This window comes from Rhagoletis zephyria, unplaced genomic scaffold (genome assembly GCF_001687245.7).
Source record: "Rhagoletis zephyria isolate East Lansing unplaced genomic scaffold, Rhagoletis_zephyria_1.1 Rzeph_scaffold_02816, whole genome shotgun sequence".
Taxonomy (NCBI): Eukaryota; Metazoa; Arthropoda; class Insecta; order Diptera; family Tephritidae; genus Rhagoletis; species Rhagoletis zephyria.
In genome coordinates this window covers 11509-25740 of record NW_016159900.1, presented here as the reverse complement: position 1 = coordinate 25740, position 14232 = coordinate 11509, and the positions used below count along the sequence as shown (strand labels likewise).

General features: G+C 34.9%; 1 protein-coding gene across 1 annotated transcript in view; it reads right to left on the bottom strand.

The window, feature by feature from the left end:
* mmd (disintegrin and metalloproteinase domain-containing protein mind-meld) overlaps window positions 1–12067 on the bottom strand; it is a gene marked incomplete at its 5' end in the record, with an annotated part of 55821 nt that extends 43754 nt beyond the window's left edge. Inside the window, 5 exons of the mRNA XM_017622482.1 lie at window positions 142–313; window positions 520–664; window positions 3645–3809; window positions 8100–8263; window positions 11898–12067. Of these exons, the coding sequence (XP_017477971.1) occupies window positions 142–313; window positions 520–664; window positions 3645–3809; window positions 8100–8263; window positions 11898–12067 (816 nt within the window). The remainder of the gene's footprint in view (window positions 1–141; window positions 314–519; window positions 665–3644; window positions 3810–8099; window positions 8264–11897) is intronic.
* Window positions 12068–14232: the final 2165 nt, after the last annotated feature.

The window sequence follows — 14232 nt, the reverse complement described above, 5'->3', positions numbered from 1 at the left end:
GGCCTCTTTTACGTATTTTAAACATTAAATATATTATTATTTGCATAAATTTAGTTATCTTATTTTTCACTTAAACGTTTTTAATGAGCGCAAGGGGAGGCAAGACTTTATGAGATCCTTGAAATTTTTAGTCACACTTACTCTGGCTCGCATTTAATGTAATGTTCATTTGCGTCACGCCCACAATGGCCATTGATTGAACCCTTTGAATTGAATTGCTCATAGCATTGCCGATCGGCCGCCGAGCCACCATAACCCCAGATGGCTTCGCATTGCAGATTCAAGGTGGGACAGTCACCTTGAAAGCAGTAACCTAAAAAATTATATAGAGTAGTTGAAGTAATATTAATTACAAGCATATAATTTATAAATTCTTCTTTTTATTAAATTTAGACATGCAAATACCCGAAATATATTGTTTTGTAATTTACAAGTTGCATAGTTATTTGAGAAATTCAAAGAAGTACATTTGCTTATTATTTTTTTAAATAAATTTTAACATTAAATTTTCCATCTTACCCGATGTTCCTGCTTTAGTATGTCCGCACGGTGATCCATTCTTTCTAAACACATCAGCTGGGCAGTGACCAATTTCACCATCACAATATTCTGGCAGATCGCATTCGTTGTGCGAATCACGGCAGATATAGTCCTTTGGACGAAGCTTTTGAAATGGATGAGGAAATTAAGAAAAAATTATATACATACATATAATTTTAGTGGAAGAATGTTGTCCGAAAAGTCTAATATTTGTATGCTGTGTGGCAGAAATGGAAGGACTTGTAATTCTGTGCCAACTGCAAATGGTAGATGGTTCTTTTATAAAAATGTGTTTCATGCCAAAAATTTACTCGAAGATTTGTCATTGCCTGTCAACGGACGACCGTTCTTTATTATTTTTCGTTGTTGGTCGAACCCAGCACCAATTTCAACGGAGGGAAGTTCGCACCCTAATACGATATACAGTTGGAAACAAGTAATTTTTTAGTAAAAAGAAAACGGACTTCAATTCTCATATAACAATTTAGGTGTACCGTTAAATTCTTCGTGATCCAATTATCAGATATCAACAAAATTAGTATGGGACCACCCCTGAGGTACCACCTTTCCGATGAATTATCGAAATCGGTGAACGTGATCCAAAGTTATGCGGTAGCACATAAAAAATATATATATTCCGATGAATTGATAACCTTCTCCTTTTTTGAAGTTGGTTAAAAATGAATTTTTCAAGACTAATGTTCAGTTTCACGAAATTAATTTAAGTGAAAAATGATTTTTCTTTTTGAGTTCATTATGAAAACTGACAGAAAAAAAAAATAATTTTTCACTTACGCACATTACGAACTATTTTTTAACCGACTTCAAAAAAGGAGGAGGTCATTAATCCGTGGGAATGTTTTTTTTTTGTTATGTGTGTTACCGCATAACTTTTGACCACGTTAACTGATTACTATAATTCGTTTTTTTTTTTGTAGGAAAGGTGTTACCTCAAAGATGGTCCCATACTAATTTGGCTTATATCGGAACTATTAAATTTTTCTATGAGAGTTGAAGTCGGTTTTGTTTTTTGCTTAAAAATTACTTGTCTCAAATAAGAAATTACTGCTTAGAACCACATACATACATACATTAATTGGTATTAGAAAATTTGATCAGAAAACTCATATTTTATGTATAATATTGAGGTAAAGTAGTGGCAAAATGGAGCCCTACTTCTAAGTTGACCAGTAATGAAACCATTCACCTTTCTGAAACCACTCGTAAAGCTTCAACAAGATAAAATGAAATTCATAGTTAAAATCGCCTTAAGTGAAATTTTTTAAACGAAGTCAAACCCATATCTTATAAAATTTGAATTTATTGGCTTTTTCCGGCCCGTCCTGAAAAGTAAAAAAAAAAATATATTTCAAAATTGCCAATAAATTGATCTTGCATTTATGACGATATCATACCCAACTGCTCATCCAAGAACATTTTTGAGTCATTCACTATTCCAATTGCTTGGAAGAGAAACACTGTAGAGATGTTAAACAAGGCCATTAACGCTCAGTATGAGCGCAAATCGTTCATTTGTAAATAAGGCGACTTTCATTAAGTTTCTATGGAGTCACAGTTTGGTGGACACTGGTTCACTAAAGTACAAGAGGTACACCGAATTGAGCCCCTGAAACTCTTCTCGATCTTTAAACCAACAGGTGTAATACCAGGCTCGTTCGCTAAAAAATTTATTTATTCAATTTCTACGATAACATTCGATAATCGGCCCAATACACGGCCGCGACGGCCTTCCCAGAGTGAGAAGTAATGTTTAACAAAAAGAACTGTCACTAAAATTAAGATTATGTTTGCTTGTTGATTCATTCTTGCCTTCTTTTTCCCCTTGAAACGCGCTCGAATGAGGCCGGTTCATCGCTAGTCATCTATTAATGGGAATATATCGCACACCGTCTTCAAAAGAGTCACAACTCAAAATAATACGTTTGTCAGAAAATGCGAAAAACAATTTCTTAGCACATGGCGACTTTACCTCAGTTTTTTTTTTAATTATAACAAAAATTTGCTTCAGCTTTTGCCGAAAGGTAAATAAAAGCTCTGCGTACATTTTTAGCGCATAATCACAAAAATGCAAAATTTTGAGTTGTGACTCTTTTGGAGACGGTGTGCGATATGTAGACCAGCATAATAGAATTTTCATCGAATCACTATTATCGCGGCTGTAAAACGACGGGAAATCGAGGACGGAAGACACCACTGATCAGCCTTAGCTGTACTAAGACGATGATATTTTCATCAATATTTGTTCCAAAAGCTAGCAGACTGTGGTTTGACGAACATCTGCTGCGACTATTTGCAAAACTTCACACATATATTTCCTGGGCTCTATTTCTAGGTTTGTCTCTTTGAATCTAACCTAACCTGTGTGAGACCAAGAGTAAAAATGCATTTGCGACTCTCCTCGTCAAAGCAACTTCAGCAAAATGAAAATCAAAGTTCAGGATCAGACCATCTCTTTGATGAGCTTCTATCTAGGGAATCGAGCTCCTAAAACACCACTAAAAAAATCTGCTGTCCCAGCAATTGTTTGCGACATGGTTGTTGATACGTATACAAATTTTATGATTACATTTTTTTATATTTTTTAATTTTTATTCTTTTAATATCAACATTATTTTTTACATAATTTAATTTTCAGGAATGAAGCCGAGCTTTCCTTTACGTGTTTTTACCAAGATTCTAATTTTTGTGTGCTACGGCAGATAGAAATGAAAGTTTTTATAGTACTGGAACCTTGGAAATTTGTCCAAATAAAGAATTTTCTTTTCTGTCTGTCTTAAATTAAATGGCCACTGAATTAATATTCGGCGAATATACTTCTAAGAAAAATCAAAGTTTTGTATTATTTTATGCTTCTTTTTGCTTTAGGCAATGGCAAACTATCGAGTGTATTGCTGCTATGAAAAACAGCTTCTAATTAAAAAAAAATCGTCGTTCAAAGTCGGCATAAAACTGTAGGTCTCCCTCCTCTTTGTGTGACATAAACAAGGCGCACGCCACAAATCGGAGGAGAATTTCGGCCCAACACTAACATATGTCTCAACGCCAATCTATTATTATTATGATTAAAAAATAATGATACTTACGCGACACTGATCACAACAGGCGCCGCTGGCACATTGCGCCTCTGATTTCAGTTTACAGGTAATGCCATCGCAACACGGATCTAAGGCACACTCCTCGAAGGTGCCACAATCACATTCTTCGTCTTCTTCGATGATCTTATTGCCACAATTGCGACGCATTTCGATCTGAAAGAGAAGATAACAGAAAAATTATTGATCGACAAGCAAGAAGTATTTCCAAAATAAAATAAAATTTTTTTTTTAATGTTTTAAATAATAAACAAAAATCAAATAACATTTCATAGAATAACAGCATCACTTGACCTTCGAAAACGAATATTTCTTCAATTTCCCTTGCCTAGTAATACTCACACAGCTCGAGATAAACTACTTATAATTCTACACTAACCGCGTAAACCACACCACGTGCGTATTTATGTACATATGTATGTGCATTACTTTCTAACAAAATTCAATTTGAATTCATCTATTTTCGAAATACTCCAATTTGTGTAAAAGCGCTTACATAATCCAATTATAGCGTTGCCTACGAGCGCGCGCGCGATTTGTCTTCTTGTCTCACTCGAGTGCCAGAAAGCAACTCACAAATGTCAAAAATAGTTAGAGCTTTTTATATTTGTCACTAATTCAGCAGCGCTATCGCGTGTCATGCGTGTTACCGCCACCAGTTTCACTATGAAACTGCAACCTCCAAACTGCAGTGAAAGTCACTCATACGCCAGCGTGGCTGACGAAGTGAATGTGCCAGCGGGAAAACTGCGGCAGCAGAAGAAGCAGCAGCAGCAGCACCAGCAGCGGGTGCAGCGGCGACAATAACGCGGCAAAACAATACAATATAAAATGGCAGCGAGCAACAAAAAAAAAAAAACAAGGAGAAGAAAAAAATCTAAAATGAAAATGAAATCGGAAAGAAAAACAGAAAAGAGATTTTACTAACAGGATTTGAATGCACGCCGGCCCGACTGAGGCTGTATGGATGAAGGATGAGCGCAATGTGGTTGACGTCGAGTCGAGGCCGATTGGGTGTTAAGGGGCTTGCGGTGCTTTTGCTTGCTTATGTTATTGGTATTGTATTTGTTGTTGTTTGTTGCCGCTTGGGTGTCGAGTGCTGCGTTCGGGGCACAATTAACCTCAGCATGCCATCACTCATACACTGACACACGGACAACCGTACCTGCAGCAATAGCTGAAAAGTTTCAAGTGTCTGCAGGCACAGTGAAAACTAAGCTAGGTTACGTTTGTGAATGCACACCTATACACGTATATACATACATATGTAAATATGTATGCATGCATGCGTGTGTGAGTGCGTGTTGAAACAATAAACAAAAAAAAAAGACGAGCCAACAAACTTGCCACGAACGAGGTCGCTGCGTTCACACATGGCTGCGGCAAAAAAAAAAAAACTTATGCAGGAAAATTGAGGAGGCTTACGCATTGCAAACAAATATGAGAGTACTTGCATTTGCATATTAGGATACCTCGCCACAAAAAAAAAAAAAAATAAATAAATGTATTCTAATTTCTAGGTGCGCCAGACAGTTTGGTTTATTTTACGAATCCTGCCAAAGTAAATCGGTTCGGTAGAATGGCCAAACGAACGGCGACAAAATTCATGTTAGCGTGTTGTTTATTGAGAAATTAATCTAGGTGAGATCCAAGCCAAGCTAACTTAACAGAATCTACATGTGTAACTGTGGACCAGAAATAAGGTATTTACGAGGAAGAACTGCATTTTGGTCTTTTTGGCCTGAGGCAATCTAATGTACCTATGTACGCCCATTTGAAAGCATCCCATATAGATGTACTTACATTTGAAGATATACATATATACATATGTACGCATACAGCACAACGTTCAAAAGTACTACCGTTGGGGTTGTACTTAGGGTTGCCAACCGTACTATAATAAATAGTATTGTACTATTTTTTGGGTCTGCGTATTATATACTGTTGGATATTTTTTTCTATGCAAAAATACTATATTTATTCAATGATAAATATAAACATTTTTTTTGAAAAATTACTATAAATTTATTAGAAAATGTTGGCAACCCTAGTAGTACTACACTTAGGTGTAGCAACGTGGTTACCTCAATCGCGGTTTGAAGAAGGGACTAACAGCACGAACTTTGTAAAAGATGCGGGGTAAGGCGCCAGGCAACAATAGAGATATATATGTGTTATATTTCAACTGGCAAAGGTAATGAGTCGCGAAAAGTGAGAGATCTAAGGAAATGACAGCCAGCCATTGAGGCAGTGAACAAGGATGCTGCGTCCATCTTCAACACATTCGTCACATTTTTCGCAAGACACTCAAGACAAAAGAGTCATTTATGCAAACAAACGGAGGCACATACATACATACATGCACATACAGCTTTACAGAAGTGCCCATACAATGCGCCTTAAATGCCGTTACATACCTTAGCCAGTGTAAAGCTGCTGCTGCACGGCATGCCATGACGACGTAAATATGCATTGGCGAGGACAGCGTCAGCGGCATCAACCAAAAAATGCAAGCAAAAAAAAAATAAAAAATTGTATATTCAACTGACGCCGCCGCTGCTGCTGCTGCTGTTGTTGTTATTACTGCCGCTGACCTAGTGCCAAAAAAGCAAGACAAAAGCCAAAAGTGCTGCACTTTCACGCCATAGGCATTGTGTTGTTGACGTTCAGTGCTTGTTCATGCCGACAAGTGTGCGTCTGTGTGTGTGTGTATGTTGATATGGAAATGTGCGGGTGCATGTGTTTATGTGTGCTGCCACTTCGTTTATGCAAAAATTGTCATCATTTCTTCACTGCAGCTGTTTGTTGGCTTGTTTACTTTACGCTTTTGCATTGCTGCCATTGTTGCACCCATTTTTACTGGAACAGTGGTTCGGCGCATTTTCCAGTGAAAGCCATCGCTTAGGGAAGCAAAAGGCGGCAGGGTACGGAGAAGCAGAGGCAACTCGTGCTACGTACAGCAAATGCAATTGCCAACTGTGAATGCAAACATTGCGACGCGACAATACTCATTGCCAGAGGGGTGTGACTGAGACAGCTAACAACAATTTGCTTGCCTCGAGTTGCATGTTGCAAGTACACATATACATGCATAGATATATATGTGCCTACTGCATTCGTCTTCAGGCAATACTCTTGAACGTGTTTCCTTATTTTTGTTGTTGGCATGGCATCAGCTAAAAATGGCACAAAGTGTACAAATGCTTTTGTTTTTAAAAATTTGTTGTTTTTGTTTTCTTTTAAACTAGCACTCGGTTTTCTTTAGAAAATACCACTTGCACGTGATTATTTTCTCAGTCAAAATCTTTTGTCTTCAATTTTAGCTTGGCCATTTTTCCAATGGATTTCAATTGAAGCTTACTTAGTTCCTGGAAATGTGCAGCAGTTTAAAGAGCACTAGGTATTAAATCTTGTGCAATATTTTTGATTTAAGTGCATATAGAACTAATTCCTTCATTTGGATGCGAGCATATGAAATGTTTTGAAGAAAACACCAAACAAGAAATTTCTGTTCTAAATTTAAGCACAAGTCGACATAGTGGAGTTTTATAAAAAAATTTCCTTGGAAATCCCTTAGTAGTATTTACTAAAGCAGCGACTAATGCCGAGCAGGCATGTAGCCGCAAGACATTTAATTGAAGTACTTTCCATGCTTATGTCCAGCACTACGAAGTCGCAAAGACATATAAATTTTTGGTTAAATTTATGTATACAATTCCTTCGAATAATAAAAAGATCTTGAAATTTTCAAGGTATATTTTAAAAGATTTTAATTTTTGAACTTTGAAAAAATTTTACCGCAAACATTAAATTAAAAATGAATTTAATTACCTTTGTAATAAAAATCATAATTTAACCGCTAAAACTGAATTTCTATTTTTCCGATAAAATTTAACCGTTCTTTTATTAATATTTTTTCTTTTCGATAAAAAATAATCCTTATTTTTGATTTTTATTTTTTCAATATAAATCTTTTGATTTTCCTTACTACTATCGTACTACCGGCTTACCCTCTAAACATAAATTTTAAAGTCAAATGAGTCGGGGACTGAGTCTAACCGATTTACTTTCCGAAAAGTTAAATAATACAATTTTTTACATTAAAAGAAATATTTTAAAATAAAATCTCCAGACATGATATATATCAGCTTTAAAGAAGTCGAACCCCATTTTCTTGCTATTAATACTTCGAGAGTAATTTAGTGGCAAAGAAGTTGGACAGTTATCCAGAGTTTTTTTTTTACCAAATTTCATGACTTAAGTTTAAATTTTCCTCCGAAAGTAAATTTCTTAAATAATATCCGCGAAACTTTGGCATCTTAGTATATAACGGTTTTATATCCCCATAAGGCAGTGACGTGTAAATTTGCTCTCATTCTGATATAGTAATAAATATAAAACAATGTCATAAATTTTATTTTTTTGTTTCAATACTTTGAGACTCACCTCATTTGGCTTATTGAGTAAACACAACCCATGTCCGGTGCGCAGCGCATCGATATAATCCTTTTTACTGCACTCGGAAAATTTGTATGGCTGCACATTTTCCTGGCCAACAATCGATTGGGCCATTATGCAGCCATGCCAGTCGCGGCAGAAGCACTCCTCACCTGTCGTAGGTAAAAGAAAAAAATAAATAATTATGCGATTAAAAATGAAAAATTTGCTGTCAACAAAATTGCTGAATAATGCAGCAGATATTTGTATATGTTTATTAAAGTGTTGTACACACAAATACAATATGTTTTAATATTTTATACTTCTGTTACGTAAGTACGTGCATACATTTGTATGTACATTAGGGTGATCTAAAACAAAACAAAGTCGGAAATTTAATGCTCTACCCGAGGATAGTTCTATACCGAAAACAAATGTACCACTATTTTTTATTTTAAAATTAAAAAGTAGTCAGAGGGCGCTCAAAGGTTTTCATGTTTTTTATAAGTCCCCCATATAAAAAATTGCCAGCATTTAAAATTTTTAAAATAAATATTTGGGTATTATTATTGCACATCACCTCAAGAGAAAAAAATTTTTACAATCTAAAATAATAAATTTATCGAATTCTGCACCATTTTGACGAAAAATGGGTTTCCCTCTTTTAAACTACATGGAAAACTTTGAGCGCTTTGCGCGACCTCTAAATATTCTTTGATTTCGAAATATTTCTTTCGTTATAGATTAATCCTAGCGGGCGAGTGAGCATTAAAATGCTTACTTTACTTTTTCACATGTTTTTGGACCACCCTAATATACATCCATATGCACACATTAAATAACACGTCAAAAGACTGTTGAAGAGGAAACAAAATTTCAATTTCATTTGATTTTGATGTCGCTTTTACTTACAAGTTATCATTTTTGATATAAATACTATATTGCGTATGGACGAATATACATATTTGCATAAGCAGCTATCTAGCAATATTTATTTATCTATTTATCCATCAATATATGCGTCTTTGATAGCGCATTTACATATTTCGAAGGTCTATTGTTATTACTGCCAATAACAACAGCAATGCTAATCGTTTCTATTTCTTTTTACAATATAAATTTTTTATTTATTTGCCAAGGCAAAATATTTACTTATGAATGTTTAGGTTTGATGCGCGCGTGTGCTTTTGTGTGTAGCAGCCAATAAAATGAAATGATGAATAGAAAAGTATACAGATTCTTTTTTTTTGAATAAAATTTATGAATTTCCATTAGGCAAATGCATCATCACTATGGATACACGCACCAGCCCACAGCCAATGTACGAGGCACACACACTTTCCCATACAAATACATATACACAAACATTTAAAATACATTTGCTGTAATGTTAAGTGGGCACACATCCAGATGTATGTATATCAACAACCGCAGGATCAGCGTCACCGCCATCGCCATCGGAGTGCCGCCGAATTTGGTCATCAGTGGTGGCTTAACTTGATAATGGATGTTGTGGCTTGAAAGCACGCCTCTCTTAGCCGCAGATCAAAGATTTGCTATTATAAAATACTTATTGCCTTTGTTAGTAAAAAGCTTCGCTCACAGCTTTGTCTGTTGATTATATGGCATTAAACGTTCGTCATAAATCAGCCAATTCAGTCGATTATTATACCGCTGCTCTTAAAATGTGTGAGGGAGTGTGGGTGTGGTTTTGGAAATCACATCGAAATTGTTGAATGAATTATTGTCGGTGATGACGGAGGTTTGCTTTGCTTCTATGGCAGCTGCGATTTTTTTATGGTTGAATTTCTATTTTCTTACACTCTGTGCGAATATTATAAATGTGCCCTGAGAGACACATTAGTACTACTACTACATCGTAGTCATAGCGAAAAAAAGCACAGCACACAAAAGTGATTGCTCTTACGTTGTGTGAAAGCTTTGAATATTTATAAGATGGAAATTGTGTTTAACAGCAAACAATGTGAAGGAAATGTGCGAGTGTGCAGGCAGCAATTTGTAATTTTGTGTTATTGTATTCAATGCAAAGTGTTGTTGAAAAATTCAGCATTTTATTTATGAACATAAACTTTGGCTTGAATTTAATAGATTTTTATCTCTGAGACTTTTGGTTAGAAAAGTTGGTATTATATTGAAAATTTGAATATGTTTAAGTGCATATAGAGCCGAAGTAAACAAAATCAATGGCGCTGAAAAGTACTTAAATTGAAAATGTGTACATACATACGTGTAGATAGATTTAGCAATGTAGCGGTGACTAGTTCTGCACATATCCACCACAATGGGAACATTAAAAATTTATTATTTTCAAATTGACGAGCCATTCTGTACAACTTATTACGCGACTTTTCAATAAGGCACTGTTAACTATAAGAAAATCCACCCGCGGTCTTTGATGATGTAACAAAGTTAGTGTAATGTATAAATAAAGCTTACGATTTAAAAGAAATGAGATTGCCAACAAACTTGCTTACAAGCTGCCTCACCTAACCAGTAACCTTGAGTTACATGCACCTATAAAGATAAACACTTCTCAGAAGTATAAACTATTGTTTTCACCGATATATTGCTAGAGGTCTAACTTCAGATATAGAAGGAAAAAAATTAGAGAAGTTGCCACCTGTTTGCAAATTGCGATTAAAGTAAATTGATAAGATAAAGTAAATATTGCAATATGGCTGTCAAAAGCAAGAGATTAAAGAAGAATATTTTTTTGAAGGTTGCCACCTGTTTGAAAATTTTAATTTAACTTAATTGATAAGATAAATTGAATATTGCAATGTGAGTATCAAACGGAAGAGGTTTGGTAAAGTTTACTGCCGAAAATATTTTTTAAGAGGGTTGCCAGCTGTTTGAAAATTTATTAAATAAATGAAGTATTAAAAAGCGGGCATCAAATGGCACAAAAACACATTTTCGGTGCAGTGAAGCCGCCTATTTGCTATTTGAAAATAAAATAAATTTAACTTAAAGATTTTGTCTGGGATTCTTTAATGGTTCGAGAGTTTTTAGGAACTTTTGGCAGTCTTTCGGATTTTCTCTGGATTTTCCGGTATTTGTTGTGACTTTTCTGGACTTTTCAGGATTTTTTCGAAACTTCAAGGTTTTTTCCGGTTTCTTCGATTTTTTTTCGGTTTTTTTTTTGAAATCTTTCGTGTTTTATTTTTCGGGATATTTCTGAAGTTTGTTTTGGAACTTTTCGGAACTTTTCAGGCATTTCGGTACCATTTCAAGATTTAAGTTTAGGTTAGTGTCCATCGCCTTTGTAAGAGCTTTTAAGTTAATAGTTTAGCTTTCCTTGCATTGCGTAGATACTTTTATTGCCACTGAAATCCATTTAAAACGTTTTTTTTCAGTGGTGCATGATTTAAGATCAGAACAGTGACTCATTGTTTGGTTGAATACAAATGCAGCTAAAATTTAAAGATAAACCACTATAAATACACTTCCATAAAATAAATCACAGCTAAAGCATAAAGAGTGGTATTTGTAGCAACATACATATAATATAAGCTGTTTACTTTTAAATAAGTATATAATTGTGAAAGTTTGTGCGGAAGCATATATCTAATATCGAAGATTGGTGCTCAAACAATAAATCAAATTTATTGCACAATTACTTTTTGTCAGCCATTAGAGTTATTTACCAAAGCAATGAGGAGACATTTTAACGCTAATAAATATTAAATTACAAATAGCAACACAATTGTTGGGATCAAACATATACATATGTACTTACACTCACATATACATATGTACATAAAAATACTGGTATTCAATACTTACGTCCATCATCGTGCCCCATGCCGATATTATGGCCAATCATGTGCGCCATTGTGCCAGCCAGCAGATGTGGCTCGTAAACGTTGATATCGACGCTGATGCCAACCGCACGCGGCGTACACACAGTCTCCGGCACAGAAATGCCCGCTTCGCCACCAGCGAACGTCTCGCCGCTAAGAAAAAAAAGAAGAAAGTAAAAAAAGGAGAAAAAAAGTTGTAAGTAAATTTTAGAGACTAATGAATATTACATATAAAATTAGCAAACATTTAGAAAGCACAAGGTCTAAGGGTATAAGCCAACATTTTGTGCTGTTCACGGGATGAATTTATACCTTAAAATTTTTTTGGCAACTTATTTCTAAAAGCCAATGAAAAAAGGTTCACCCCGACTAAGCTGAACAGATTTGATGAGCTTTACTTGCCAGCCGCTTAGAAATAAGTATGCAAGTATTTGCACACAAGCGGCCGCAATTACCAAACACCAATTGCCAATTGAGGATTTATTAAAAATTCATTGGCTCGCTCCGAAGGTCGCAGCTGACGATTGGTAATACAGAATGAGCGACTGGTGGGAAATGAATTCAATTAGTTCAAATGATTTTAAAACTTAAAGCATTACATGAAGGATACAACGCTTCTTAAGTAACATGCTCGCAAATGAAGCGCAGAAAAAGGAATACTCTGAATTAAGTTTAATTTTGACGCTTAAAAAAAGTATGTGAGGAGAAAGAAATATCAAATTACAACGTTTGTGGGTACAAAATGGCATGAAGCGCGTGAATTAGGATTTAGATTAAGAACCAGCAAACAGGTATTTTGGAAGGAAATGTGGTATTAGAAAGGCGTTTGTTGTCTACTAAAATGTTAAGATGAGCAATCGATCGTATTTATAGAACTAGAACTAAGCTCCAATTGTATTTCAGGTATTTCTTAAAAAGCCCATTTACTTAACTTTAATAGTTATCTTTTAATGATGAAAAGTGATCATCCAGATGGCCACCACTAAAATTGGCTCAATAGCGTAAAATATGAAAACAAAAATAAGCTGGGTAACAATTCACTGCTAGATCATCACCAGTGTTGCCTTATTTTTTGCCAGAAAAATTATTTTTCGGCACTAGCCACTTTTTTGGCCACATGTCAAAATGATTTTAAATTTTAAATGTTAAACGAAATGTTCTTGTTCCATCATCCATCTGAATTATAAATAATGTAATCCTAAAAAAGTGTGGCACTCCGTAGCGGTTTTGTAGCTCATTGAATTTTAGTAGGTTAAAGTGCAAATTTCAATAAGCTAGAAAATGGTGCTACTAGGAAATTTCTCCCATACAAACGAAGTTTTCGAGCACTTGTAATTTATATGGAAGAAAATGCACTGAACCGTCAGCCAAAAAAGTTCATTTCGCTCAAAGAAGTTATTAGGAATCTGCAATCGTTCTAAGCTAGGATGAGACTCCAATCTTCATGGATAAATCCCAAATGGACTTTGGAACGGAATTTCGCGTCTTCTCACAGTAACTGTTATAAAAGGAAGCTCACTAACTTTCTAAATACTGAAGGATTTTTCAGACTTATAAATTCCCCAAAAAGTTTTACCACTATTTTAGCAGTTTTGTACATACAGTGGTGCTCCAGTATAACGAATTATATAATGTCAGGACCGTTCGTTAAATTGAAAATTCGTTATATCGGAAACAAAAATTATGTACATACATACAAACATACGTATCTACATATATACGCTTAGTAAAAGGATTTAATCATTCATTTATCAAAAATTCCATACATAGGTTATAATATAAAGAAAAGAACATGGTCAGAGAAATGAAGCTAGAGCTTCACACCAAAATTTTTTTAGATTTGAGGTGGTTTTATTTCGCGGAAAATAAGTCTGATATGCTCGATTGTTTTTGAGGACGGGACATTTTGAGATCGAGTGCTTTTTGATGCTTCACATTATTTTCTCCTGATCATTGGGTGCACTTCTCGAAGCAGTCGTAAAACAAAGAGCGAAGCATCCGTAACATCGAGATCTTTCAATTTCCAACATTCGTTATATAGAGTCAACAATGCATTGAAAAAGTGTTCGTTATACCGAACATTCGTTATATCGGCATTCGTTATACTGGAGCACCACTATATTTCCGTTTTTAGAATATGCCTCGTATTCCTTAAGCTATTTTGGTAAAGAAATTTTAGATATATATTTTTTTTAATTTATTAAAATCAGAAATTTAATTTTTTCGAAAATTTAAATTAAAAACAAAATAGTTTTTTTAGGTGGGAAAAAATAATTTTTACAAAACAACATAATTTATGAAAAGCAGCTTTACTGGGG